This window comes from Taudactylus pleione, unplaced genomic scaffold (assembly GCF_031769625.1).
Source record: "Taudactylus pleione unplaced genomic scaffold, aTauple2 ptg000386l, whole genome shotgun sequence".
Lineage (NCBI taxonomy): Eukaryota > Metazoa > Chordata > Amphibia > Anura > Myobatrachidae > Taudactylus > Taudactylus pleione.
Window position 1 is genome coordinate 15,655,358 of NW_028284787.1, and position 25,623 is coordinate 15,680,980.

The window sequence follows — 25,623 nt, forward strand, 5'->3', positions numbered from 1 at the left end:
GTTTCCCTTTATCTTTTGACATGTTCAAAGTAAAGGCAACAAATCGCAAAGTTTATGTGACAATCTTCACAAATCTAATGAATGTGAGGCACTCAAAGAAATAACAGTGATAGTTATATTGGCAGTAGAAATTTGCAAATAGGCACTAAATCACAATCACATTGGTAGGATATAAGTGCAATGCAATCAGCAGCTAGCAAACAGTCACATACAATGCATATGTAATATAATTACAATGGGCTCAAAATCAACTACAGCAACGCAAAGTAATATTAGGATGTAGAGCATATATACCTTAACCAAAGGAGAGGTATGCAGGGAGACTGACCAAGACCCTCCTGAGACCACAGCTACCAGGTGCACTGAGCATGACCGTGAGCATCTCTCACACATGGAGCAACCCAAAAAGGCGAAACCATTCATTCATCGGGACTGCATCTGGGTCGGGGGAGGAGCTGCCGGGGGAGCGCTTACCTCCCCTAAGCTGTGTTAACCAGCCGGGTACGCTGGCCTCATGGCAGCAAACCACCTGCTGCCGATTCCCGGCGTCAGACGATAAGGCCCCAGCTGGTGTAGTAAGGAAGCGGACAATCCCTGGTACTTGCAGCAGCTTCTGGTGTGTCTCTGACACCAGAAGCAAGGACTGCTGCGCACGATTCCCCGCAAGCGAGGAATCGCCTTATCGGACATCTCCGAGCATCGGGCGCAGTACAGTTCGCTGCATTGCTGCTAACTAAGCTCAGCCGCGACCCCCAAAAATCACCAGCACAATTACTGATGTTGCGGCCCTGCGGAGGTAGATGGAGTCGCAGCCCATGTGTCCTAATAACGATGCTTAGTACTGCCAACTCAAGAAACAAAGTAAAATAAATCAAAAAATAAAAGCTTAGGACTGCCTAAGCAGTCCCCTGTACAAAGGTGCATCTGAATCCTGCCGCACCAAACGAACAACTGAAGTCCTATGGCTAGGGGGGAGGTATATATGGAGGAGGACCCAGGGCATTCTGGGAGCCAAAGTTTTAACTATTTGGTGCCTGGTCTTTCAACCATAATATCTCCATGGTATCCCTGTGGATCCCTATGGACCCCGAAGAAGAAAAATTGTTTTATACTGAAGATTTTGTTGAAATAACACTTTATATGAAAGCCTAGCGATTGTTCATGCACATCAAAAAACAGAAAAGTTTGCCAGAAACAAGAATTAGCATAATCACCAAGGATATTTTGATTACATCATTCATAAAATCAGAAAACAATTACATAAATGCAGATGTGTCCTCATACAGCTAGCCTCAATACAGTAACGCCACTCAGCGCAATTTGCCTGGAGTGAGTGAGCCGCCAGGTCTCATGCTATTCTGCTAACTTATTTTTTTGCCGAAAATACCAGTAAGTCGCAATGCGATGCGACTACGATGCACCAGCAGACAACGCTGATTAATTTGATATGCGACACAAGTGCTACAGTGTAGCCACCGCAGCTTTTTTCATTCCAGGTTCCGCTGTGCTTCATATACAGACTCAGGTCATGGTGCAAACAAATATACAAGTGTCTCATATCAAATTATACAATTACAAATGTGTCCTCATACAGCTAGCCTCAATATGTCAAAAGTGTTACATTAGTGAGAAGTAGCAGCTACAAAGTGTTACAGCAGTAAAAGACAAAACAAAAAAAAGAGTTAAAATTTTTAGCACCTAAGCTGCTACCACTAATGTAAGACTTTTTAACACTTTAACTGCTACGTATCACTCACTGGTGGTGCACTGGGGCGGTTTGGTTGTATTGGCCCGGGGAGGGGGGTCACAAATTCTGGACTTGAACCTTAGGAATGTTAGTGACCCAACTGATTAGGTCAATTTAACGCGGTAGCTGGGCATGCATTTTTGGCCAAATATGTGCTACAGACCTCATTGGTACTCAATGTTAAATTGTAGTTTCACTATACTGACCCGGATGACAGATTAGTTTTCAAACCCCACTGGATCTCGTGGATTTATTAGGGATTCCTTTTTATCGTTAGTAACCGCCTGTTACTGACTCTGCCCCACCGTGCCATGTGCTGCAACCACCATACCCCTACCATCGGAGCTTGGAATCGCTTTTTACGTACACCCAGGCTCCTACCACCAGCACCTGGAACCTCCACTGCTGCGTATGCGTAGACAAACTGTGGCAACACCTCCTGATTGGTGTCAGCTGATAGCCACTGATCCTTCGAACTGGACCAGGCTCAGCATGGTAGCTGGCAGAGGGCTTAAGGTTGGAGACCCTAAACTCAATCCAGAACAGCCGGAGAACGGAATAGCACTTGGCGCAAATCTGTTGTCACAGGTTTCAGATGTACTCTTTTTAAAGGCAAGATGTTTATTGTTCAAATAGTCTTAAAAAATACTTTTCCACTTGGCTTAAGGGGGTACGGCATACAGATGTTCACAGCACTACAATCCTTCTTGATCTTCAAAACGATTCCCACAACCCAGAGTTGCAGGCCTTCTTTTAAGTTACTTCAATATACATTACCACAAGAGGTAAGTTTGCCCCCTGGTTTTTACCCAATCAAATGAAGTGCATGTGCCTTGTATGCACAAGACATGCTCACCTTTAACATTGTCCCCTATGGACAGTGGGGAGTGGTCACTCCTCTGTACCTGAGCCCACCTGCACCACTCGTCAACGCCAAGGTGTCGTTACATCTGGGATGAAAAAAGTTCCCTCAAAAACGTACTTCAAGGAATCTGCTAAGGTGGACTTGGCTACCTCCTCTACCGAAATCTGGCCTCCATGACAAGGCAGACAAGACCCCCAGCCAGCAGTCTCCTGGCCACTGAGAGGAAGCTCTTTGGAGCTTCCTGAAATTAATAAGCTGGCTAATTTGGCCAGCTCTCCATGCACCTCCTCATACCACTTCCAGGCATGAGGCTGTAAGGAAGGGCAGTCTGGATCCCTGTAAGAGGCATATGGTGTCGGTAAGCCACAAAGCGCCCAGGAGCAACTAAGACTTCCAGGGAAATAAAGGTAAGTGCATTTTAATTTATTATACATTTAAAACACATCAGGGCAGATGTATGAAGCTCTGGAAAGTGATAAAGTGCAGAGTGATAAACGACCAACCAATCAGCTCACAACTGTCATGTTACAGGCTGTGTTTGAAAAATGACAGGTGGGAGCGGATTGGTTGGTCATTTATCACTCTGCACTTTATCACTTTCCACAGCTTCATACATCTGCCCCATTACATGCAACTCTTAACACATACTCTGCTTTACATAGCCAGACACTTCAGTCCTACCTCAAAACATATATTGATACATTTTATTTAAATCCATGTGTCCTTTGTACATTGTACCCAGTGCTACCTATCCCCCAGCGTGCAGCCAATCTGATTTGGAGTGCTGGGGTGCCGGGAGATAAGCTCCTGGACCCCCGCAGTCTGTGTACAGCCCCTCCGGTGCAGCACACCAGGGGTTAACATGCTGCCGCACTACACTGGGAGCCAGCTCCCCCGTTTTCCCAGTGTGTGGCCACTCAGCCCTGGAGTGCTGAAGGGGATGGGAGCTGGGCTCCCAGTTGTTGACATCCAGTCCTGCAGCCCGGAACTCAGTCCCGGTTGCAGTGGCAGCAGCCACCAGGTCCCCCCGTAGCAGCGCATCCCTCTGTGCCACGGCCGCCGGAGCCCATCTCCGCCTGCAGCGGCGCTCAGGTACAGTTAAGAAACGCCAGTGCTGCGGCTGCCGGAGAGGGTCCGGGCCACAGCAAAACACAGTAACAATACATTTTTAGCCACCCGGCGCCTAGCGCTGGTAACGCATTTACAATGTGCGTCTAGTGCCTATACATTTCAAATATGGAGCCGCAGGACAACGATTAACTGCTTCAGTGCTGCGGCCAACATTAAACACATTGGGAGAGCGGGGGTATGCCGGCTGCGGGACTGGGATCCGGCCACACTCCTCCCCCCTCTGTGTCAAGCGCTTCAGTGTTCAGTCCCTTCCCTGGTGTTGAGCCAAAGGGATGTTGTGCACCACCGACATCTGTGGTGCTCGAAAGCTCCTGAGAACCACCACTTGTACTTTGTATATCCCCTTCTACCTTGCCTACCCGGTACAGTAACCCTTTCCACCAGGTCACATTCCCCGTCCCCCATCCCAGAAAGGACACTGCCAGCTTGGCGCCTCATACCTTCCAGGAATGGGTCGGAGAGCTAAGCCTCCCTAAACTCCTGCCTGTTGCCCTACCCTTCTAAGTTGGGTCTAGGTTGGGATTACTAGGGTCAGTCTGGTCGGGGTCAGTCAAAAGGAGGTCATTGTGGTCACTCATACTTACCACCGGAGTTGGCAAATAACTAGTGACAGGAGCATCACTGGGCACCCCCACAGGATCCAACAAGCTGGAACCAACATCCTCTGTGTTGCTATGGGATGAAGGCATACCAGAGGCAAAAGGCATGCTGGATAAATGTAATGATCTAGCCACTGTGGTCTTTTCCTCTGGGCTGGTTGATGCTGTGGTTGGCAGTCGTCTAGGAGCTGTGCTCTTTTCCTCTGGGCTAGGCTGTATTGGAATAGATGAAGGCAGTAGTCAGGCCGCTTGACTCCAGGGGATGGTGTTAGCAAAAACAGTAACTATTAAACCACCACCACCAAGGTCGTACCCCAGGACTACATCAGTTGGGAGGCCATCTATGAGGGCAACATCTCTCAACTCTTGGCCAGCTCCCCAGTCCAGGTAGACTCTTGCCATAGGTACCTCTCATACCAGTCCATTTGCCACGGTCACCTTGGCAGTTCAATCCTGCAGTACTGCAGCAGGGTCAATAAAATGGGAACTCATTACAGTCAGTGATTGAGGCCCCCAAGTCTCTCAGGCCTTCTCCCTGCAGGGGCCCCACTTGGACCAGCTGCAGGTGCCACTACATATTTGGTGGTGGCCTCTTGGCCATGTAGGTGACTCTTCCGCAGAGTCTGCCTGCTTCTCACCACTCTCCATAGGACTGACTGGAGTAAGAACAGTCTCTTTGGGCTCACCTCCTGGGTGACAGAACTCAAATTTGGGGCACGACACTGTGGTGCATGGGGTGTGGAACAGTTTATCCTTAGATAACAGATTTTCCCACAGCTGTAGCACTACTTATATAGTCAGGGCCCCGGTGGTCTCTGAGGATTTGTATGGATAGGACAGGGTGATTGCTGGCCAAGAGCACCCAGGTTGGAATATGCTTGTTTTGGGGGTGATGGAAAGAAGAGGGGTGTCCTCCTGGTTGTACAATCTTTTGGGGTTGGCTGCTGGTCGGGCGCTTTTGCCCTTGTTGCCAAATTGCCACATACTTGTCTGCTAACTGGGCCACCATCTTCAAGCTTGATGGCTCCCGGTCCAGCACCAACTCCTTCACCTCAGGGTCGCACCTGTGATAGAACTGTTCTCGGCACATCGGTGCGTACTAGGTGGTGGCACCAGATCCCTTCACCCCATTCACCACATACAGTCTCAGCTGGGTGACTAACTGTTCATGGGTGCTGGAAGGGTTCTTGGGCAAGTCCTGGAACCTTTTCCTGTAGGGGCGTCCACTGTTATGTCATTCTCGTGAATGCTGTCGCCGTCAGCTCATCCCACCTCCATTCTACTGTAGTCAGACATCCTGCGCGTTCACCTGAACTGCAGTTACTCCTCTCCTGAGTAACTCGGCTTCTCCAATCGGGTGACCAAAAATCCCACCACTATGCCACCAATATCTGTGACCAGATGACCTCAACTTGCCACCTGATCACTGGATTAGTTTTGATCGCATATGCATAGAAAATCTGTGGCCATAATTCCCAATTGTTGTCGGCTGATACTCACTTATCCCTCGCAATGGACCAGGCTCTGCACGGTAACTGGCAAAGGGCTTGAAACACTGGGCTCAATCCAGAATAGCCGGAGAACGGAATAGTATTTAGAGCAATTCTGTTGTCGCAGGATACAGATGAAGTCATTGTAAAGGCAAGATGTTTATTTGTCAAATAATCTTCCAAAATACTTTTCCCCTTGGCTTGGGGGGTAAGGGTGGGGTACAGTATACAGATGTTCACAGCACTACAATCCCTCTTGATTTCAAAAGATACCCACAAACCAGGTCAGGCTTTCTTTTATGTTACTCCAATACACATTACCACAGGGGGCCAACAGTAAAGCATCCTGAGACCATTCATGTGTGGGGTTGCTTTCTCAGCCAAGGGAGTGGGCTCACTCCCAATTTTGCTTAAGAACACAGCCATGAATAAAGAATGGTACCAAAACATCCTCAAAGAGCAACTTCTCCCAACCATCCAAGAACAGATTGGTGACGAACAATGACTCTTCCAGCATGATGGAGCACCTTGCCATAAGGCAAAAGTGATAACTAAGTGGCTCGGGGAACAAAACATCCAAATTTTGGGTCCATGGCCAGGAAACTCCCTAGACCTTAATCCCATTAAGAACTTGTGGTCAATCCTCAAAAGGCGGGTGGACAAACAAAAGTCCACAATTTCTAACAAAACTCCAAGCATTTATTAGGCAAGAATGGGCGGCCATCAGTCAGTACGTGTCCCAGAAGTTGATTGACAGCATGCCAGGGTGAAATGCAGAGGTCTTGAAAAAGGAGGGTCAACATTGCAAATATTGACTCTTTGCATAAACTTGTACTTGTCAATAAAAGCCTTTGACACTTACGAAATACTGTAATTTTACTTCAGTATACCATAGTAACATCGGACAAAGAGTTCTAAAAAAACACTGAAGCAGCAAACAGTGTAACCAATAGTTGCGTCATTCTCAAAAGTTTTGGCCATGGCTGTACATGCACTTCTTTCCAACTCTTAAAACATACTGTGTCCTGCAACAGGCTTTACATACCCAGGCACGGCAACACGGCTGTATATATTAATACGTTTTAATTAAAACCCATGTGTTTTTTGTACACTGTGCCCAGCGCTGGGCTTTGTTAGCACACCCCTGCAATGCCAGGACACTGGAAGCGAAAATCCCAGTCCCCAGTGTGGGATGCTCAGCCCTGCAGTCTGCGTAGTGCTGGGGCTCTCCCTTGATGCAGCACAGCAGGGGTTAACAGCTCGAATCACTGCAGAAGCTGGACTCAGCCCCGCTGCAACACTCAGCTGCTGTTAACCTCTGCGCTGGGGGGTCCAGGGAGCAGCCATTCACTGTCCCCAGCGTGCGGCCAATCTGATTTGGAGTGCTGGGGTGCCAGGAGCCAAGCTCCCGGTCCACAACAATCTGTGTACAGTCCCCCCAAGCTGCCACGCTGCAATGGGAGCAGAATTCCCTGGTCTTCCAGTGTGTGGCTACTCAGCCCTGGAGTGATGTAGGGAAGGGAGCTTGGATCCCAGTCAACAGCAGTCGGCATCCAGCCCTGCACTCGGTGAGCACATGCCAGTGCCGCAGCTGCCGAAGAGGGCCCAGGCCGCGGCAAAACACAACAATAACACATTTTTAGGTGCCTATCACCTGAAATACATTTACAATGGGTGCTTAGCGCCTACACATTTCAAATATGGTGACGCAGGACAGGGGTTAACCTATTAAACACGTGGGTGAAGCGGGGGGTGCCGGATGCAGGACTGGGACCCAGCCACACTCCTACCTCCCCATTCCATGCGGGCCACATCCTAATGATTTGGCCACACTGATATTTTTTTAGGGTTACTTAGTTGAACAAGGTGATTGCTTATGTAATCAGTGTCAGAGGCAATGCCAAAATAAAAACTATAGCAGGCACTTTCAGATTAACAGCAGACTTAAGGAATGACTAAATTGGACATGTAAAAAGTAATTGAAAATCTTTTATATGTACACTTTAAAAAAACAAACAAAATAAGATGTCTCACCTGTGCAACTTCCTCAAAATCCTCGTGGCGCTTCTGCAATGCTCTAGCTCTGTGAAGAGATTTTCCAACACCTGTGTGCTTACTAAGAAATGCTTCACCATGGTTCTGAATCCAGTCCAACACCTGAAAAATTATTTTTTTATTTATTTATATATTATATATATATATTCAGCACACACGTTTCTTTTAAAAGCGTCTAAACCTATTACATTGAAGAAAAATATGTAAACCACAATTGTTGGGTTACAGTCTCTCATCACGGACAATGGAAAGCTGACTATCACAAGTTTGCATATTAAGACATCTACAAAATCTGAAACTATGAGACCAGCCTCAACACCCATGACAATACATTTTTTCTGTGCCTGTTTAATGCTTTAATTACAGCTATATACAAATATTTATTTATATTTGAAATAGTTTCATGCAAAATTAAAATTGTAAAGATTTGCCAGGACTTAAAGTGTACTTTATTATTATTAACTACATTTATTTGCATTTATTGGGGGTGATTCAATGGTTTGAAATAATTAACTCCCATCTAAAGAAGTATTAAGCAGCTTCTCCCGTGCTATAAGTGCAGCTTCAGAACTGTTCGCCCAAAACAATTGGATTAGCTCCCGGCCACTTCATGGGAGAGAATTCTCTCAAACAATTTAATCGCTCACATTGAGCATATTTTTTTCCACCATTATAACAGAAAAATAGCCCATGTTTAGACATAATAAAATATTCAGTTAAGTGAGGAATATAAAGGCTATATAAAGAAATCTAAATTCATATGAATGTAAATAGATATATAGTTAATTTAGCATTTCTTGCATATATAATTCACCTGTTGAACATCTTGCTGAAAAACACAAAGTTGTAATCGTTGATGTAATCGAACTTTGCGGTGCTGCCAAATATTTTCTAGCTGTCGCTGATGGTGTAGAACTTCATGAATGGCATCTAAGACATGATGGACAGCTTTTGAATAGTTAGCCGAAGCAGTCAGTGAATCACAACTACCAGGAGTTAATGGCCGCTGAAGTTTGTCAAGCAGTGATTTTCCATCTTGGCTCACCTATACACAAAAATAAATACTAAACACAAGAATTTTTAAAGTCCCTATCTAATATTTTATATAATGCTAATTATTTGAACCAGTCGTACACTGGTGGCACACATTAACCATGGAGAACATCAAAATAATTAAATGCAAGATAATTAGGGAACACAATACCATTAAAGTAATCTGGTTTGTACAGTATGTTGGCAAACCCACACTTTATAAAGGAGGCCAACACTTAAACTCAATATATAAGAGATTACATCAACCAGCGCCTGGATTTTAGTTTGCATATACCAATAAAACAAAATTGACAGCATTGTTGTGGAAGTAGTCAATCATAAATGATGTGACTTGTTTCTGAAGCTCAGGAAAACATGAATAGCCTGAGCATTAATGTGATGTACAGAGATTTTAACTTTTCTGAGTTTTAACCGATCATACAGTACTTCAGTTCAATCTTCGAAGTATCCCAAGTCATCGTTTTTATCACTAACACATACAAGTCAGAAGACTGGCTATTAATTAGAATGGAGGGAATAGGGGAGTCTATTTTAGGTGGAGGATCTTCTGAACATAAACACTAGACAAAACCACAAGTAGCTGAAAAAAAAAAGCCTTCTGGGAACTTCACTTTCTCTAAGTTGTTTTAAAGATTGAGCACAATCTTCTTACAAAAGTAAACGATAAAAGTCATACATTTTATAATATATACAAATCCAATGTATTGGACGAGCAGAAGCTTCAATTTAACCACAGAGCTCTCCAGAACAATTTGGCTAAATATGATTGCGGAGGAATGTTATAGTGCTCCGAAACAATGCTATTAATACGGATGATGCAGTTAGTGTGTTAATATGTACAAGTGAGCTTCTGATTAGAAATGTATGGTAGTGTGTATTCCCAGGTGTGTTTGAACTCAAACCACACTTTTCAAATTTTTTCTCCCTCAAGATGGCCTCTCATGGTGAGTGTCATAGCTCAAAAATAGATTGTGTATGCAATGTGTAGACAAGTGATCCTTACAAGTCAGATAGATAAAGAATGCTTAGGGTACATACACACAAGAACGATATTGGAAAGACGGTACAGTGATCGTTCAGTCTTTCATTAAATATTTTAAGTGTGTACCAGCAATCATGCAATGTCCAGGGTGAAGGCAAATCGCCCTGAACATCGGCACGATTGCCGGTCATTTAGGTGTGTACCCAGCTTCAGAGTGTGACTATGAGCTTGAAGTCCTGCCCTGAGTTTGTTTATAGGCAGACTATATTTGAGAATCAATCTCTAATGAATAATTGGTATATGCCTGAAATGGCAATATAAGTTACATTTATAGTTTTGGAACATACAGTAATGTACAAAAAGGTTTATTGAATGTGATCCATATATATATGTTTAGGGCTCAAAAAGTTTGACGGTATTTGGTTTTATATATCGAATGTTTTATACAGCAAGCATGTTGCACAGGACATACTCTGTACCAACAGGATTTCTTGATTACCATTATTTACAAATCTGAGCTTGCCAACAATTAGATGTTACAGACTGCTGCTAGCGATCTTTCCCCTCAAGTAACAAGCAAACCCGACAGACATCAGAATTAGGGTTGTCATAAACTTGACACCAAATTTTACTTTCTGCCATATACTGCCCACTATAACAAGAGTTGACATTTTGGGAAAACCAACACACATTTGAATCCTAAGAGGGCCTCAAAATATCAAATAGCAGCCATCAAAAGCAGCATTGCCTGCAGAAACTTACCTCAGAGTAAGCCACTGTGATATGTTCATAAATCCCTTGATGATGATGTATTGCATCTTCTAAATCTTGAAGCTCAGATGGAAGCTCTACTTTACCGCAAGCCTTACACCACGAATCAACATTGCTCATGTACTATAAAATAAATAAGAAATTAAATATTTCCTTAGGATCTGAACATTTTTAGCATAAAATAACTTTATTCTTACATACTGACCCTTCCGAATTGTTTTAATAGTGAAATTATGGGGGGGCGTGGCTTAACTAGGCAAGGAGGAGGACGCAGGTCCCTTTGTTCTCCAGCCTAGTGATCCTGTACAGCATCCTGTTGCCCACAAACTGCTTCCAACTGACCCCTCTGCCTGCTGCCTCCGGTGCCCCTTACCTTGGAGAAGATCTCCGGCTGTCTGGGGGACCTGCAACTCTTCTCCTGAGAGCGCGGTGCTCCAGCCTCCGCCTTGTGTAGGACACTGAGGCACCATCTTAGATCCAGCGTCCTTGCAGTGCGGCCGTCTCCTCCAGTCCCCTGCAGCTCCTTTGGCTTCCGAGGGCGGCGGTTGCTTGGCAGTGCCCCTCTCCGACCTGCCTGGAAGCGTCCCTGGTCCTCTCCTGTGGCTGCAGTGTCCTAAGTCTGGGTGGCTTCTGGAAGTCTGTGAGGGGCTGCGGCACCATCTTGGATCATACAGGTGCACACTCTGGCTGCTGGTCCCGTTCTCCTGTACCCATCTCCTGCTATCTGCTGCCTGATGCTCCTGGTGGACAGTGCTTCTCCCTCTTAGCCTGGTGTGATACACAGCCTTTTGGACAGAGTTTATGTAGCTGGGGTGAATTTTGCCTCAGTCTGTACTAGTTACACAGGTACTTTTTAACACTTTGTGATCCCTACCAATACTCTGCATTGGGGGCTCTGCCTGATTGATATTTACCTCACCTGGCTCCTTGCTGCAAAATATTACTACCATGTCAGGCAGCCTGTTTTGCTTATCTAATGGTGGGGAACTCTCACTCCTCTGCTGCGGCTAAATTAGCAAGGTTTGCCCGGGACAGTCCAGTTATTTAGTCGCCTGCACCTCCGTCACCTTCAGTTTCTAGTTCTGCTCAGTCTTCACCTGATATGGCTGCATCAACTGAAGTCACTATGGAACGACTTTTGCAGGCCATTACGGATTCTGAGAAAAGATTGGCAGGGTTGCGGAGGTTCATATTCTTATTCACCAAGATATGCAAAAAATTAGAGAGAATTGAGGAAGCAGAAAATCGTATTTCTAATTTGGAGGATGCTGCTCCCTGTTCCTGGGAGATTATCTTCTCTGGAGTCTCAGATGGCGGCATGACAGCAGAAATTAACTAATATTGAGGGTAGTCTCCGCAGGAATAATATCCACTTTGTCAGTCTTCGTGAAAAATCTGAGGACACTGTTTGCAATCGAGCGAGCCCACCGTATTCCTGCCAGCCTTGTTATATGGTACCCCTTACTGTCATGCTAAATCTCCTTTCCTGAAATGTACTGTGCCTGAATGATATGATTAAACGCTCTCTAGTTTTACGTCAAATTAAAACTCAGTCCCCGCAAATAGTTTATTAGAAACACATTTAATGGGTAGTCATATCCTGTTGCTTAAAGTTTTAATACACAAATCTATGTGTTTTACCTGTAACAAGGTGCAAGTAGACCTCCGCACCCTTTGTTTTGCCTCCCCCTTATAAGTTCAGTCCCTCTCACCAAGGCTTGTGATTTTCTCTTGGAAATTCCCAATACCCGTTATTTGCATTAGTGATTTTAATGGTGTACTGATTAAATCGCTTGAAAAATGGAGGGAAGGTCCCCAGATGTTGGAAGGAGGCTTAATTACAAAAATGGTTTGGTAGATGCTTGGCGCCAGCGTTTTCCTTTAGCTCGTTGTTGCTCATGTTTCTCTGGGTCCCATAGAGTCTTCTTACGTATAGATATGGCTCTTGTACCACGCTCCCTGCTTCTGTCTATTATTAGGATAGAATGTTTGTCGAGGGGTGTCTCCGACGATTCCCCTCTGTTGTTCTCTCTTAACCTGAAATTTATTAGGGGTGTTTACTTTTGTAAACGTATGCCCTTTTGGTTAACCCAGATGGGGGCGGCTTCTGAACTCCTGACGGCATAGTGTGAATTCTTTGAAATAAATCCAATTACGAATCCTGCCCCCTTAGTCTGGGATACTTTTAAAGCAGTTCTGAGAGGTTCTCGGATATCTAGAATGAACACAGATTAAATCCTTTAATAGAAGGTGGGAGATGGAACTAGAGAACAAGAGTGGGGCCTTGGAGGCAGTGTATCTTTCCACTGACAGAGTGGAATGGCTTATTATACACAAAGAGTGGACTGATTTTTGTACTTTTTATCAGACAAAATCTAAACGACGCCTGCTGTTTGCATCCCATGACTATCATGTCCTGGGGGACCGCTCTGGCAGATTCTTGGCTTACTTACAGATGGGTCCACAGACATCTATCCTCCTGGCGAGTTAAACAGCCCTTCTAGTTGCGTTGCTGTGACTCAGTAGCGCTGAACGTTTTTTCGTGCGTCTTTTTACCGTCAAATGCATCTTATTCGCACAATGATGTGAATAGATAGCACAAGCAGCTTCTGTTGATTTAAATGACATGCCTATGTTCTGTGTGCGTCTGTGGGTGTATCTGCATGCTAAACACTACGTTACAGTGTTACAGCCACTGACACTAACGTAGCATTTTGCATGAAGATACACCCGTACTCACTCAGAGAACATAGGCATGCTGCATATAATTTTAATCAGCAGAAGCTGCTTGTGCTATACTGAAGGTAAAATACACATGAAAAAAAGACGCTACCGAGTCACACTGAGCTCCCACGTTATGTGTGGCGCAACTTTTAGCGCACGGAGGATAGATGTATGTGGGCACATCTGTAGCTAGGGCCGAGGTTTCCCCTATCACTGTGCATAGATTGATGGGTATTGCTGGAGTGCTTCATGAGGATACCCAATCTATTGCCACCTCATTCTGTACTCATTATGCTGATGTTTATAAATCTACAGCCCAATACCCCTATTCTGAATTGTCCTTATATTTCGACCAAATTGTTCTTCCAGTTTGTCTGATACGCAACAGTTTTTAGATTCTCCTATTTCTCTAGAATAGGTGGAGGATGATATAAAATCCTTTCCTAACAACAAAGCTCCAGGGGTTGATGGTCTCCCCATTTGGATTTTTTTGTTCCCCAGCTGCTAGAGATTTTGAGAATTTGTATACGATTGGTTCACTTCCCGCTTCTATGGCAGAGGCAAAAATTGTGCTGATTCCAAAACCCGGTAAGGACCCACTCTATCCTGATTCGTATCATCCTATCTCGCTGCTGTCAACTGATATTAAAATTGTGGCAAAAATTATGGCTTCCCGACTTAATAAGGTGGTTCTTCAAATTGTTCATACTGACCAAACTGGTTTTATGCTGGGAAGATCTACTGCCATTAATCTTGGAAGGGTATTTTCCCATCTACAGGTGGTTGGTACGGAGATGGATGATGCGGTACTCGTGTCCCTAGATGCAGCATGTGCATTCGACTCATTGGAGTGGCCCTTTCTTTGGGAGGTGCTATCTACATTCGGAGGGGTCTAAATTTCTTGCATGGGTTAAAATTCTTTACTCTTGTCCAGCTGCCAGAGTAAGTGTAAATGGCTGTGTTACTGATGCTTTTAATCTAGACTAGACAAGGGTGCCCGCTGTCTCCCTTACTCTTTGCCCTTGTTATAGAGCCCCTGGCCTGTGCTATTAGAGCCTCCCCATTGATATCTGGCTTAAGAATCATGGATAAAGTAGAAAAAAATTGGTTTATATGCGGATATAATTTTGTTCCTTACAAATATGAGGAGTTCTTTACCTGCTCTCCTTGAGTTAGTGGAAAAACTTAGTAATATATTCATGCATTTGCATAAACTGGGTCATAGCTGGTATATTTTCTCTTCTTCCTGATACCCCTCCACCACCTGCATATGATTCCCCTCTTAGATGGTGTATCCAATATAAGTATCTTGGCATACAAATTTCACTCTCCAGCTGACTTTGTCCGCCTACATCTTGTCCCCCATACTGACTATTTAAAGATTAAATTGCAAGTTTGGCGGAAACTCCTTCTTTCAATCACTGGCTATGTGAATCTTATTAAGATAATTAATCAACCAAAAATTTTATATATATTGCAAAACTCCCCGGTTAATAACCCCTTATCCCAGTTTCATTTCTAGCTATATTACTTCCTTTATCTGGGGAAATAAAAGACTTCGTATAGTTTATAAGACTGTCGGCCTAGAGGGGAGGGTGACCTGGCACTGCCTGATCGGCATCTCTATTATATCTCTGCTTAATTGACTCAATTGAAGGAATGGGTTACCCCACTAGATCAAGAATCTTCCCCTGGCTCTCCTTAAAAAAAGCAGGACTGAAATTTACTACTTTACAGTTTCTATTGGCTCAAGCCCCCCTCTCTTGGTGCCCACCTTTATTACAGCCGGCCCGAAGAACATGGCTAAGATCTGTCTCCGTTGCCTACTCCTCACTCTTATCCTCAGGTAGTGTAGAGGGATTGAGTAACGGGTCAATCCATGTGGAGTGGTCCAGCCCTGGTTGCCTGACCATTTTTAACAAAAATGTAATGGTAAGTGCAGCACAAAGAAGGATCAATGTTCCGTTCAAGCACAGTTGAAGCAAAAGCCAGGAACTCCTTTATTGAACCCAGATATTTGTTTATTTGGTCTGGATTTAAAAGAGTCCATTTCTATTTCTCTTCGATTGTATGTCAATAATCTTTTAACATTAGCCCGGGTGTTTATTGCCTGCACATGGATGGCCTGTGATCCTCCTACCTTCCCATCCTGGGTGGCTTTAGTCAATCTGGCAATTTCCCATGAACGTATCAGAAACTAAACTATCCAGGTAAATTTGGTAAAGTCTGGTCCTTGTGGCAGGACTACTATTATGCCCTTCCAGACCGCTAATAATACTAGTCCTTTTTAAGGTGTTATTTTTGTGCCTCTGCCAGCCAACATGCACTATGTTTACATAATTAGTACTGTTACTGCCATTTCCATACACTAGTTTCTTCAAATGTCCTAAATTATGTTTTGCAAATTTAATTCTAGATCTCCTGTTAGAATGTCAGCTGATTTATCCTTATGTTCACTTTGATACTCTGGTTTGACTTAACGCTGATCCCCGCTGACCGCACGATATGCCGGCTCCCCCTCCAACATCTGAATGGGATCGTACATTGCATCCCAGGTCATATGAACCTGCGGGAAGATATGGGGATGCGAATTACGATCCCGCGGGAGCGCGCAGCAGGATATCAGGTACGATATCCTGCCCATACACTGCACGATATAGCACATATATTGTGCAGTGTATGGCCACCTTTAGGGAAGTGGCACATTGCACCTACCTGTGTTTAACCAGTGGAGCTCATTATAGATTTATTTTGTCTGCACATAGTAGGCAGAGTAAATGAAAATACCAGAGGCAATAATTTCTATGAATGCTGCTTGTAAACTGCCCATGTTCTGTTGTATTTTCAGAGCATGTGATGAAATGTAGACACAGTAGGGAAGATGGCTCATGATTACTGTTTAGTCATCCATAAGGTTTATAACACAAAAGGTTAAGACTTTAATATACTTCTCTTGATTCACTTAAAATCTGGTTTCAGCATTAATGCCAAGTAAAGCACTTCTAAAAGACCAGTTTGAAAACGTTTGTATGCCAAACAATCCTTAGACGCCTTTCCTAGATTTTTTTTTAATTTCACAAGAAAAAAAAAACATAACACAAAAATATGTTGTCCATTATCTATGCTCAAAGCTCAAGCTATGGCAGCAAGAACCAATGAGTATAAACAGGTGCAAAGGTGTAATAAAACTAAAGAATCCCTTGTGGTCTTTCACTCACCTGCTCAGCTTTCTGATGGAATACAGAAGACATATCTAGCAATGTGCTTCGCTCATCTAGAGCAGCTGCAAACATTTTCCATTCCTGCTCTAGCTGATTGGCAATCTGCTTGATCTGTTGTGAAGCATAGTGTCCAGATTCCATAAGTCGATTGGCAACTGACATGATACGATTTATGTTCACATACACATTCTGCAAAAGGGAAAATGGCAGATGGCAGTCAACAATAGACATCCTTAAATAAACTTCACTACATCATTAAGGGGACTATCTAATTAGCGATAAAGCAACAACTTGACGCCCGTTAAGTTATTGCACGCATTGATTGATAATTTCGCTTATCGCATTAATAAACCTTCCCTTTTTAGTGCAATACAATTGCAAAAGTCGCGATGCAGCATTCATGTGATAATTCTTGCTAGTCTTACCCATTACAAGTATAAGTGAACATGGGGAAATCTGCCTGTACCTCCCCAAAAAAAGGTAAACTGATATAAGATAAAAAGATAGAAGTGTATTAGTGGCCATAGTAAAAATATTTGGGGTTCTTAAATTGTGTCAAATGGCTGTTATATGCATTATTCTAAAATAGTCAAATAATGGTAGAAAACAAGTGTTTTTTGCAAAATAAATGTTCTTTTGAAATTGGGGGTGCTTAAAAAGTATTTGTGTTATTTAAAGACACTTTAAAAAAAAAAAAAACTTCAAAATACACCTCTAACACCCACTTGCAAACTTAAAAAACTGTCCTATTCAAACAGCACCCCCATATACCTGTCCCACATCAATTAACCTATTTTCCTACACTTTGCACTTTTTCACCACAAAAAGGACGTCATTGACCAAATTAAACTACATAAATTATTTTTGCCTAATTAGTCACTAAGGAGGGTGTTCTAGTGGTTCTGAACCAAGTTGCAACATTTTTACCTTAAAAAAGGGATTTTCCCCAAGTTTTCGCCTAGTCAGTAGGTGATGGAGAATTTGCACCCGCAAATTTTGTGGCTACTTTGGATTACATGATAAGCGGTTTTTCACTAAAAAACAGATTATCAAGACTAATAGGATATCCAAACTAATCTTTAATTATGCATTTATTGTAATCTATACCTTAACATGGATATAGGTTGTACATGAACCCATGTTGTGCCGGCCCTTTGAATTGTGGACTTACCCTGAGCCAAGATTTTAGCTGCTATGGAATGAGAAAGGCCAGAGGACTGGCTGGCCCATGCCATTGGGTCCTTCTTGATGGATGCACGTACCAGAGGAGCAGTCATCGTAATAAATGACGATGGCGGTGTGGATCTCTGTCCCACCAAACTACATGTACACGCTTTGGTGGATGTGATTTAAAGGACATTGATGTATGAAAAAGGGGCTTCATTTGTGTAATAATCAAAATGAACAGGTACAGCCACTAAAATCATCTCTGCCTAATTGCCTACTAGAAAGCGATTTGTTATATTTGTTTAAGATAGATAGTAAGAGAGAAATAGACAGTTGCACTAAACAAGTTGTATTTATTGTGCAAGTCAGTGACATGTCAGGCACAAATGGCCCTCTCAAGCTGTGCAGTCTACTTTTTGCTCTCTCTACATTACATTGGACTTGACAACCAAAGGCAACAGGAGCTATGCTAAAGGTTTATGAACATTCTGTGAAGTGACCGAAGTCGATAGACAGTAATGTGTTATCACATGAGATGTGCTGAATGATGCTGCTTATGACTTAGTATTAACACTGTGTGGTGACAAGAACTTAATGCATTTTTTGATAGATGTAAAGCAATAAAACAAGAAGGCACTCAGTGTAGTACACATACAGACATACACACGCACACACATATATATATATATATATATATATATATATATATATATATATATATATATATACACACACACACACACACACACATACATATATAAACATACATACATACATATGAATAAGTATTGTGCATTCTTAGGAATAGTGCTCAACTGTAAATATCGCCACTTGGGGGGTGATAAAATGAATGTACTCTTTGGGGACACGCTCATATCCTCTTTGATGGTCGATATATTGCGAGCGCGTCAGTGGGTGTGTACACCTGATATGTCTGAATGCAGTTGTTCACACGGAGGCTGTGCAGCACAACAGATGGCTGATATATCTGCAGGCTGTGTGTGTACGGGCGGTCTGCCGACCGCCCATGCACTTGCTGCAGGGACTGACATCACATCTGGGCGGGCAAATTCAACTGCCCACTTAGCTGTGACGTCAGTGCAACAGGTTGACTGGCCGATCGGTGTGTATAATTACCCGAATGGGCCACTCGGTCAGCTGTCAAGGCGACCTAGTGTGTACCCAGTGTTAGTTAAAGCATTCCTGAGGGTCGGCAGAGAACTGGGGTGGGTAACTCTGCCAATGCTGAAATGGCTCGGCTCTCTGCATGTACATCGGCTCCATTGTCTGCTCGGGGGATTGGTATGCTGTAACAAAGCTGTGGCCAGCAAAGCAGGCATCCAATGGAGAGCCAGCATGAGCATTGCACAGGCAGCATTACGGCCGGCCAATCAGAAAGTAATTTAAATCAACAATGCTGCAGAAGCAGCTAAATCTGTGCCCAGCTCCTTAGCACTAAAGAAAAACTGGCAGCCCTGGGCAGAGAGTGAGGTATAGGGGAGAAGGAGCCTGTGTTTCTTAATGTTAACTATTTGTGCCCCAAGCTTCTCCAGCACCAGCTGTTTCCAGTCAAACATACCTCCAGACTATATCAGAATGATCTTCGAGGAAAAGAACAAGATGGTAGGCTTCAAATCATTGTACAGTTAGCTGTAATGTGAAAAGCAAATTGAGCTATATCATATGCAATAATGCAAACCATATGCATTTTGGATGGTAGCCAGACTTCATCTGGCCACCGTTTCATTCATGGCCATTCCCTCGTGTGCATTATAAAGCGGCAGAAGGCTTTCAGTCTTTTGTAAAGGTGTTGAGCGATCTACAAAGCAGAACACATCAAGGAGGAAGAGAGCGTCTTCATTGCCCGAAGCTAGATACAGTCCCCAAAGCAGGCATAACATTAAGCTGGTTAAAATGGAATCCAGAAACCACAATTGTCAGTAATGAAGGCCCGGCGGGATAGGCAGGACAGCCTCTTCTCATGAAAGACCAGATATGGGGATCACCTTCCAGGTGAGGAGTTTTAAGTACATTGAGTCTAGCAATTCATATGGCAGGGTTTGAAATGCCAAGTTAATATCCCCTGGAACAAACCAGTGAAATATAAAGTGATTAAAAGTGAAGAACCCACTGTATGAAACTGCAACAATCCCCATCTCAGCACACATAGGAAGAGATGGGGTAGTAGAGAATGTTCCATCTCCGGCTCCTGGAGCATTGTCGTGTACACCTGTGGCCAGCATATGGTGCCCAGAGTTTCCCAGTCACCAAAAAAACAGGAGAACTACAGGGATAAGTGCTTATGAGTGCTCCTACCCACCTGCTCTAGTGGAGTTCTTAGAGAACTCCGCAGGTTTAGCAAAGAAATGGTTGAAATAAAACTGAAAAAAAATTACATGCTGCCCTGGTAGCATAAGAAAAAGTGCATGAGCTCTGACAGCGCTAAAAATAAATGTACAACCAATTGGCGGGCGGGATCTAGAGGTGAAAGACAGCTACAAATAATTTCATTGTTTGAAGAAGTGCAATCTCCAGCCACAGCACCAAGTACAGGTTGAGTCTCCCATATCCAAATATTCCGAAATACGGAAAATTCTGAAAAACTTAATTTTTTTTGGCATGACTGAGATAATGAAACCTTTGATTGTTGATGGTTCAGTGTACACAAACTTTGTCTAAGGCACAAATTATTAAAACTATTGTATAAAATTACCTTCAGGCTGTGTGTATAAGGTGTATATGAAACATAAATGAACTTCATTTCTGTACACAAACTTGGTTTGAGCCACAACATTATTGAATATATTGTATAAAATTAACTGCAGGCTTTGTGTATAAGGTGTATATAACATATAAATGCTTTGTGTGTGTATATTTGGGTTCTATTCCCAAGATATTTCATTATGGTATGCAAATATTCCAAAATACGGAATATTCCGTTATCCAAAATACCCCTGGTCCCAAGCATTTTAGATATGGGAGACTCAACTGTAATAGAATCTCACAGAAAGGATGAAAAAGAAAGCAAACTAGTAGAAAGACAAGACAGACAGTAGATCTTACCATGCAATTCATTGCAAAATGATTGTGCTGTGTCTGAAGTTCCATAGCTTGATTGTGACTGATGCCAATATCAGTGTAACTTGTCAAAAACAGACCTTTGTTATGTGCAATCCAGTCAAACATCTAAGGAAAGAAATTTGTTAAATTAGGAAATATTGTTTGAATTCCGTTGAAAATATAAAAGTATCCCATAAGATGGTAAGTTAACTTTGTTAACATGCAACAATAATATAAAAAATGTGTGTCTAAAAAATATTGAAACAATAATGACTGCAATTAAGGTTCTCCATATTGTTGACAAATTTAATATTGTAATAGCACTTCGCTTTCTAAAGTGAAAAAATAAGTTGATAATGCAAATAAAACACAGTGTCATAAAAAAAACCTTGACTTTCATAAAGATTAAAAGCTATAACACTGTTCACGTTCAATTAATACAAATATGCTGTGCTGCGTTAGAATTTAATGTACAAAATAGATAACTAAATAAATTGATTGGCTGAGAGGGTATGGAGTCATTCAGATTTATGCAGCAACTGGGCATTTGCATTTATCTTAAAATATTAACAACAACAATTCCATTTGGAAGCTAGGCTAGTTTTCCTGTAGTGATTCTAAAGAAATGCCAAAAATGATCCTACAACAATCTATTTATTTTGGTATACATGGCCTAAAGAGTCCTATCCAATTGTTTTCATATAGGGTTTTCCCTTTTTTATTATATTATATTTATAACAAGGTTCAAACACACTATTTTAACTCTAACACTATTGTATTTTCCAATAGTTTAGATTTAACATGCAACACAGAATAGAGTAGCTCTAAGTAGTAAGTAGAGTAGAGATGTGGTGCAGGGGGCCACAAATCAGTGGGACAGTCCATGGCACCCTTGCTTTTGCACTCGTGGCAGAAAAGCCAGTGCCTGTTCATGTGGTGATTTAATTTGTTTTTTTATATTAGATAAAAAAAAGTATAAATACCAGCTGATTATCAGCACTAGTAAAGACTTCACTCCACTGTAACCAAATACTGTAGGTATATAATTATGGTAACAGGCTCCCAAATCAGACAAGGGGCAGTAAGGGAAAGGGAGAAAGCAGGATAGGTTTTAAGCAATTGTCACACATTAAGCTGGGTACACACTAGACAATATATTGGAGGCAAATCGTAACGACAAAACGTCCAGTGTGTACGCACTATTGCGTGCTCCCGTGCGTCGTATATTCAAATATGCCTTCAATGCAAGCCAATCTGAGGATCCGGCGGACGACACTATGCTTATGGATGCTGCGGGGGGAATGATATATCATGCGGTCGTACACCAGATTGTGCAGTGTACACGGACTGACTGATATATATTGTGCCGTCACATCTGCTGTCGCTGGGTACACACATAGTTTAGCCTGTACCCAGCTTTAGAAAGAAAGTCATTACTAGTCTAAATTAGTTACAGAGGGTATAAACTTTCAATTATTATCTTACAATTTTAGCAGTAAAATATCCCCAAATTCATTGATTTCAAAGACAAACATGTATGAATCTAGATCAGCAGCTTAATGTATCAATCAGTGTACCCACACCGCACCCTAGCCGACTCTAAAACAGCCTGCCCTGGGCCATCCCCACCCACGGGCAGCAGTGTCCCGCGAGTGGGAAAAGTTGCAGTGACCGATCACTGCGGGGTGAATAGATGCCATATACATGTGCATGGCATCTATTCACCGTGAGGAGAGAGCTTGAGGGTAGCCCAGCACCTCCGAAGTGCTGGGCATGTCCCCAAGTGTGACGACTTGGAGGCTTGTCACAAAGACAGGTCCCTCCACTGGCTAGCCACACCCCCTTTTCAGAAGTGCGCGCATAAACTCCCTGCCCACCCCCTCAGTGCCTTAATTTTCAGCCTTACAGGAAGCACCGGGCTCCCTCTCCTATACCCCGCCCGCGAGCCAAGGCAAATCAGTTTCGTAACAAGCCATAGGCTGGAGGAGGAGAACAAAGAGAGAAGAAAGTCTGGAACACACAAGAAATACATTCTCACCAGAAAGAGACGGAAAAACCGGTGACCAGATCAAACCCCATCTGCAGTACAGGTGCGACAGGGTGGGACTTCGTATGGACTTCGTAGAAATAGAGATAACAAAAGGTAAGTTCTTGCCATATCTCTTATTTTCTACTTCAGGGTCCATAGGCTATCCACAGGATACCTTGGGGATGTCCCAAAGCAGTATCCTTTAAGGGTGCGGAGAATACGCCGCCCGAAGGAAGCATCCTGAGAGGCGAAGGTATCAAATGCATAATACCTCACAAAGGTATGGATAGAAGACCACGTGGTTGCCTTGCACAGCTGAACTGCAGAGGCACCACGGCGAGCTGCCCATGAAGGACCCACAGACCGAGTAGAGTGAGCTTTAAGAGAGGATGGTATAAGCAGGCCCTCATGAATGTAAGCCTCAGAAATTGCCATGCAAATCCATCCTGCCAAAGTTAGCTTAGTGGCAGGCCAACCCTTCTTATGGAATCCATAGAGGACAAACAGAGAGTCCGATTTCCTAAATGAACTGGTACGGTCAACATAAATCCTTAAGGCCCGTCCCACATCCATGGAGGCCTCACCAGCAGATAGGTCTGGGGAATTGAAGGCCATTACTATCATTTCCTCATTGATGTGGAAACTAGATACCACCTTATGTAGGAACCCAGGGCGAGTGCGCAGCACTGCCTGTCCCTATGAAAAATTAAAAAGGGGGGGGGGGCGACATGAGAGAGCCCCCAAATCTGGCACTCTTCTGGCCGAAGTAATGGCCAGAAGAAACACAGTCTTAGCTGTGAGCCATTTTAGATCCACTGAGCCTAGTGGTTCAAGTGGCGGTCCTTGGAGAGCCCTAAGGACCACAGCCAAGTCCCAAGGAGCCACAGGTGGAACAAAGGGAGGCTGTATGCGAAGTACACCTTGCATAAAAGGTATGGACATCAGAAAGTGTAGCAATCCTACGCTGAAACCACACTGAGAAGGCAGAAACCTGCACCTTCAGTGAAGCAAGGCGAAGACCGTGATCTAAGCCCGCCTGTAGGAAAGCCAAAATCCTGGATATCCTAAAAACCTGAGGATCATATCCTCTAAGTCGACACCATTCAAAGAAAGTATGCCACACTCTGTGGTAAATTCTTGCGAAAGATGGCTTCCGAGCTCTGAGCATGGTGGTAACAACAGAGCTGAAAAAACCCCTGGACCTCAAGAGGGCAGTCTCAACAGCCACGCCATCAAAATCAGATGGCCCAGGTCCGGGTGATGGCAAGGACCTTGAGACAACAGGTCCGGACATAGAGGCAACAGCATCGGAGCGTCTATGGATAGGCTCCTGAGATCTGAGTACCAGTGCCGTCTGGGCCACGCTGGAGCTATCAGCAGGAGCGTGCCACCTTCTTGCTTGAATTTGTGAATCACTCGAGGAAGAAGGGAGAACGGAGAGAAGAGGTACGCAAACTGGAAGGTCCACCTGACCGACAGGGCATCTACTAGAAGCGCCTTTCCGTTTCTTGTTCTTGACCTGTACACACAGGCAGCTTGTTGTTGTGACGGGAGGCCATGAGATCTATTTCTGGAAGGCCCCACTTGTTCACCAGTAGCTGAAACACCTCATGGTGAAGAGACCTCTCTCCTGGATGCACCTCTTGACGGCTGAGAGTCTGCTTCCCAGTTGAGGACTCCTGGTATGAACACTGCCGAGATGGCAAGGAGATTGCCTTCCGCCCGCGCTAGAATGTGGGACACCTCTGTCAGAGCTGCCTGATTGCGGGTTCCTCCTTGGCGGTTTATGTAAGCCACTGTAGTGGCATTGTCCGACTGTACCTGCACAGGCTTTCCGTGGAGGACATGTCTTGCCTGTTGGAGAGCTCGGAATACTGCCCTCAGTTCCAAGATATTTATTGGAAGTGCAGATTCTGCTGGCTTCCACCTTCCCTGGAAGAAGTGTGGGCCCGAGACTGCTCCCCAAGCTCGGAGATTGGCATCCATCGTCAGTCCGCAATCCAAAAGGGGCGCCCCTTTTCAGGTGCGTAGTCTGCAGCCACCAGGCTAACGACAGGTGTACCTCCAGGGACAGCACCATTGTCTGAGACTTTATCCGGTGGGGCAACCCATTCCATCTGGAGATGATCAACTGCTGCAGAGGTCTGGAGTGAAACTGGGCAAACTCCACCATGTCGAACATCGACACCATGGATCCCAGTAACCTCATCGCCGAGTTAATAGACACCCGGCGTACTTTTGCCTGCAATGCACAGATCTTTTCCTCCTTCACAAAGGTCCTCTGATGTTGGGAATCCAACAGGGCTCCGATATGGAGCATCCTCTGTGATGGTACCAGAGATGATTTCTTCCAGGTTATCAGCCAGCCGTGAGCCTGCAACACAGAGATTGTCAGTTGCAGATGGCGCTGAAGGACCACTGGATACCTTGCCAACAGCAGAAGGTCGTCCAGATAAGGCAACAGGCGGACCCACTGCGTCCGCAGGTGAGCTGCCATGACTCTGGTAAACACTCGAGGCGCTGTGGCCAGACCAAAGGGCAGTGCCTGAAATTGGAAGTGTTGGTCTTTTACTGCAAACCTGAGGAAACGCTGAGACAATAGGAATATGCAGGCAGGCATCCTGAATATCTAGCAACACCAAAAAATCCCCAGGCTCCATCGCCAACATGATGGAGCGCAGAGTCTCCATCCTGAACCAAGGAACCCTCAAAAATGTGTTCAGTGATTT

At 44.0% G+C, this 25,623-nt stretch overlaps 1 protein-coding gene across 6 annotated transcripts in view; it reads right to left on the reverse strand.

Annotated features, from left to right (window-relative positions):
• The window catches only part of TRIO (trio Rho guanine nucleotide exchange factor), a 496,865-nt gene that overhangs the window by 378,536 nt on the left and 92,706 nt on the right, over positions 1 to 25,623 (reverse strand). For all 6 annotated transcript variants that reach the window (XR_015869672.1, XR_015869673.1, XM_088445727.1 and 3 more), the window contains exons 6-10: positions 20,869 to 20,991; positions 16,636 to 16,827; positions 10,685 to 10,816; positions 8,702 to 8,932; positions 7,867 to 7,989 (exon numbers count right to left, since the gene is read on the reverse strand). Coding sequence is in view for 4 of the 6 variants with exons in the window: in XM_088445727.1 (XP_088301853.1) it covers positions 7,867 to 7,989; positions 8,702 to 8,932; positions 10,685 to 10,816; positions 16,636 to 16,827; positions 20,869 to 20,991 (801 nt within the window). In the remaining 2 variants the exon portion in view is untranslated. The remainder of the gene's footprint in view (positions 1 to 7,866; positions 7,990 to 8,701; positions 8,933 to 10,684; positions 10,817 to 16,635; positions 16,828 to 20,868; positions 20,992 to 25,623) is intronic.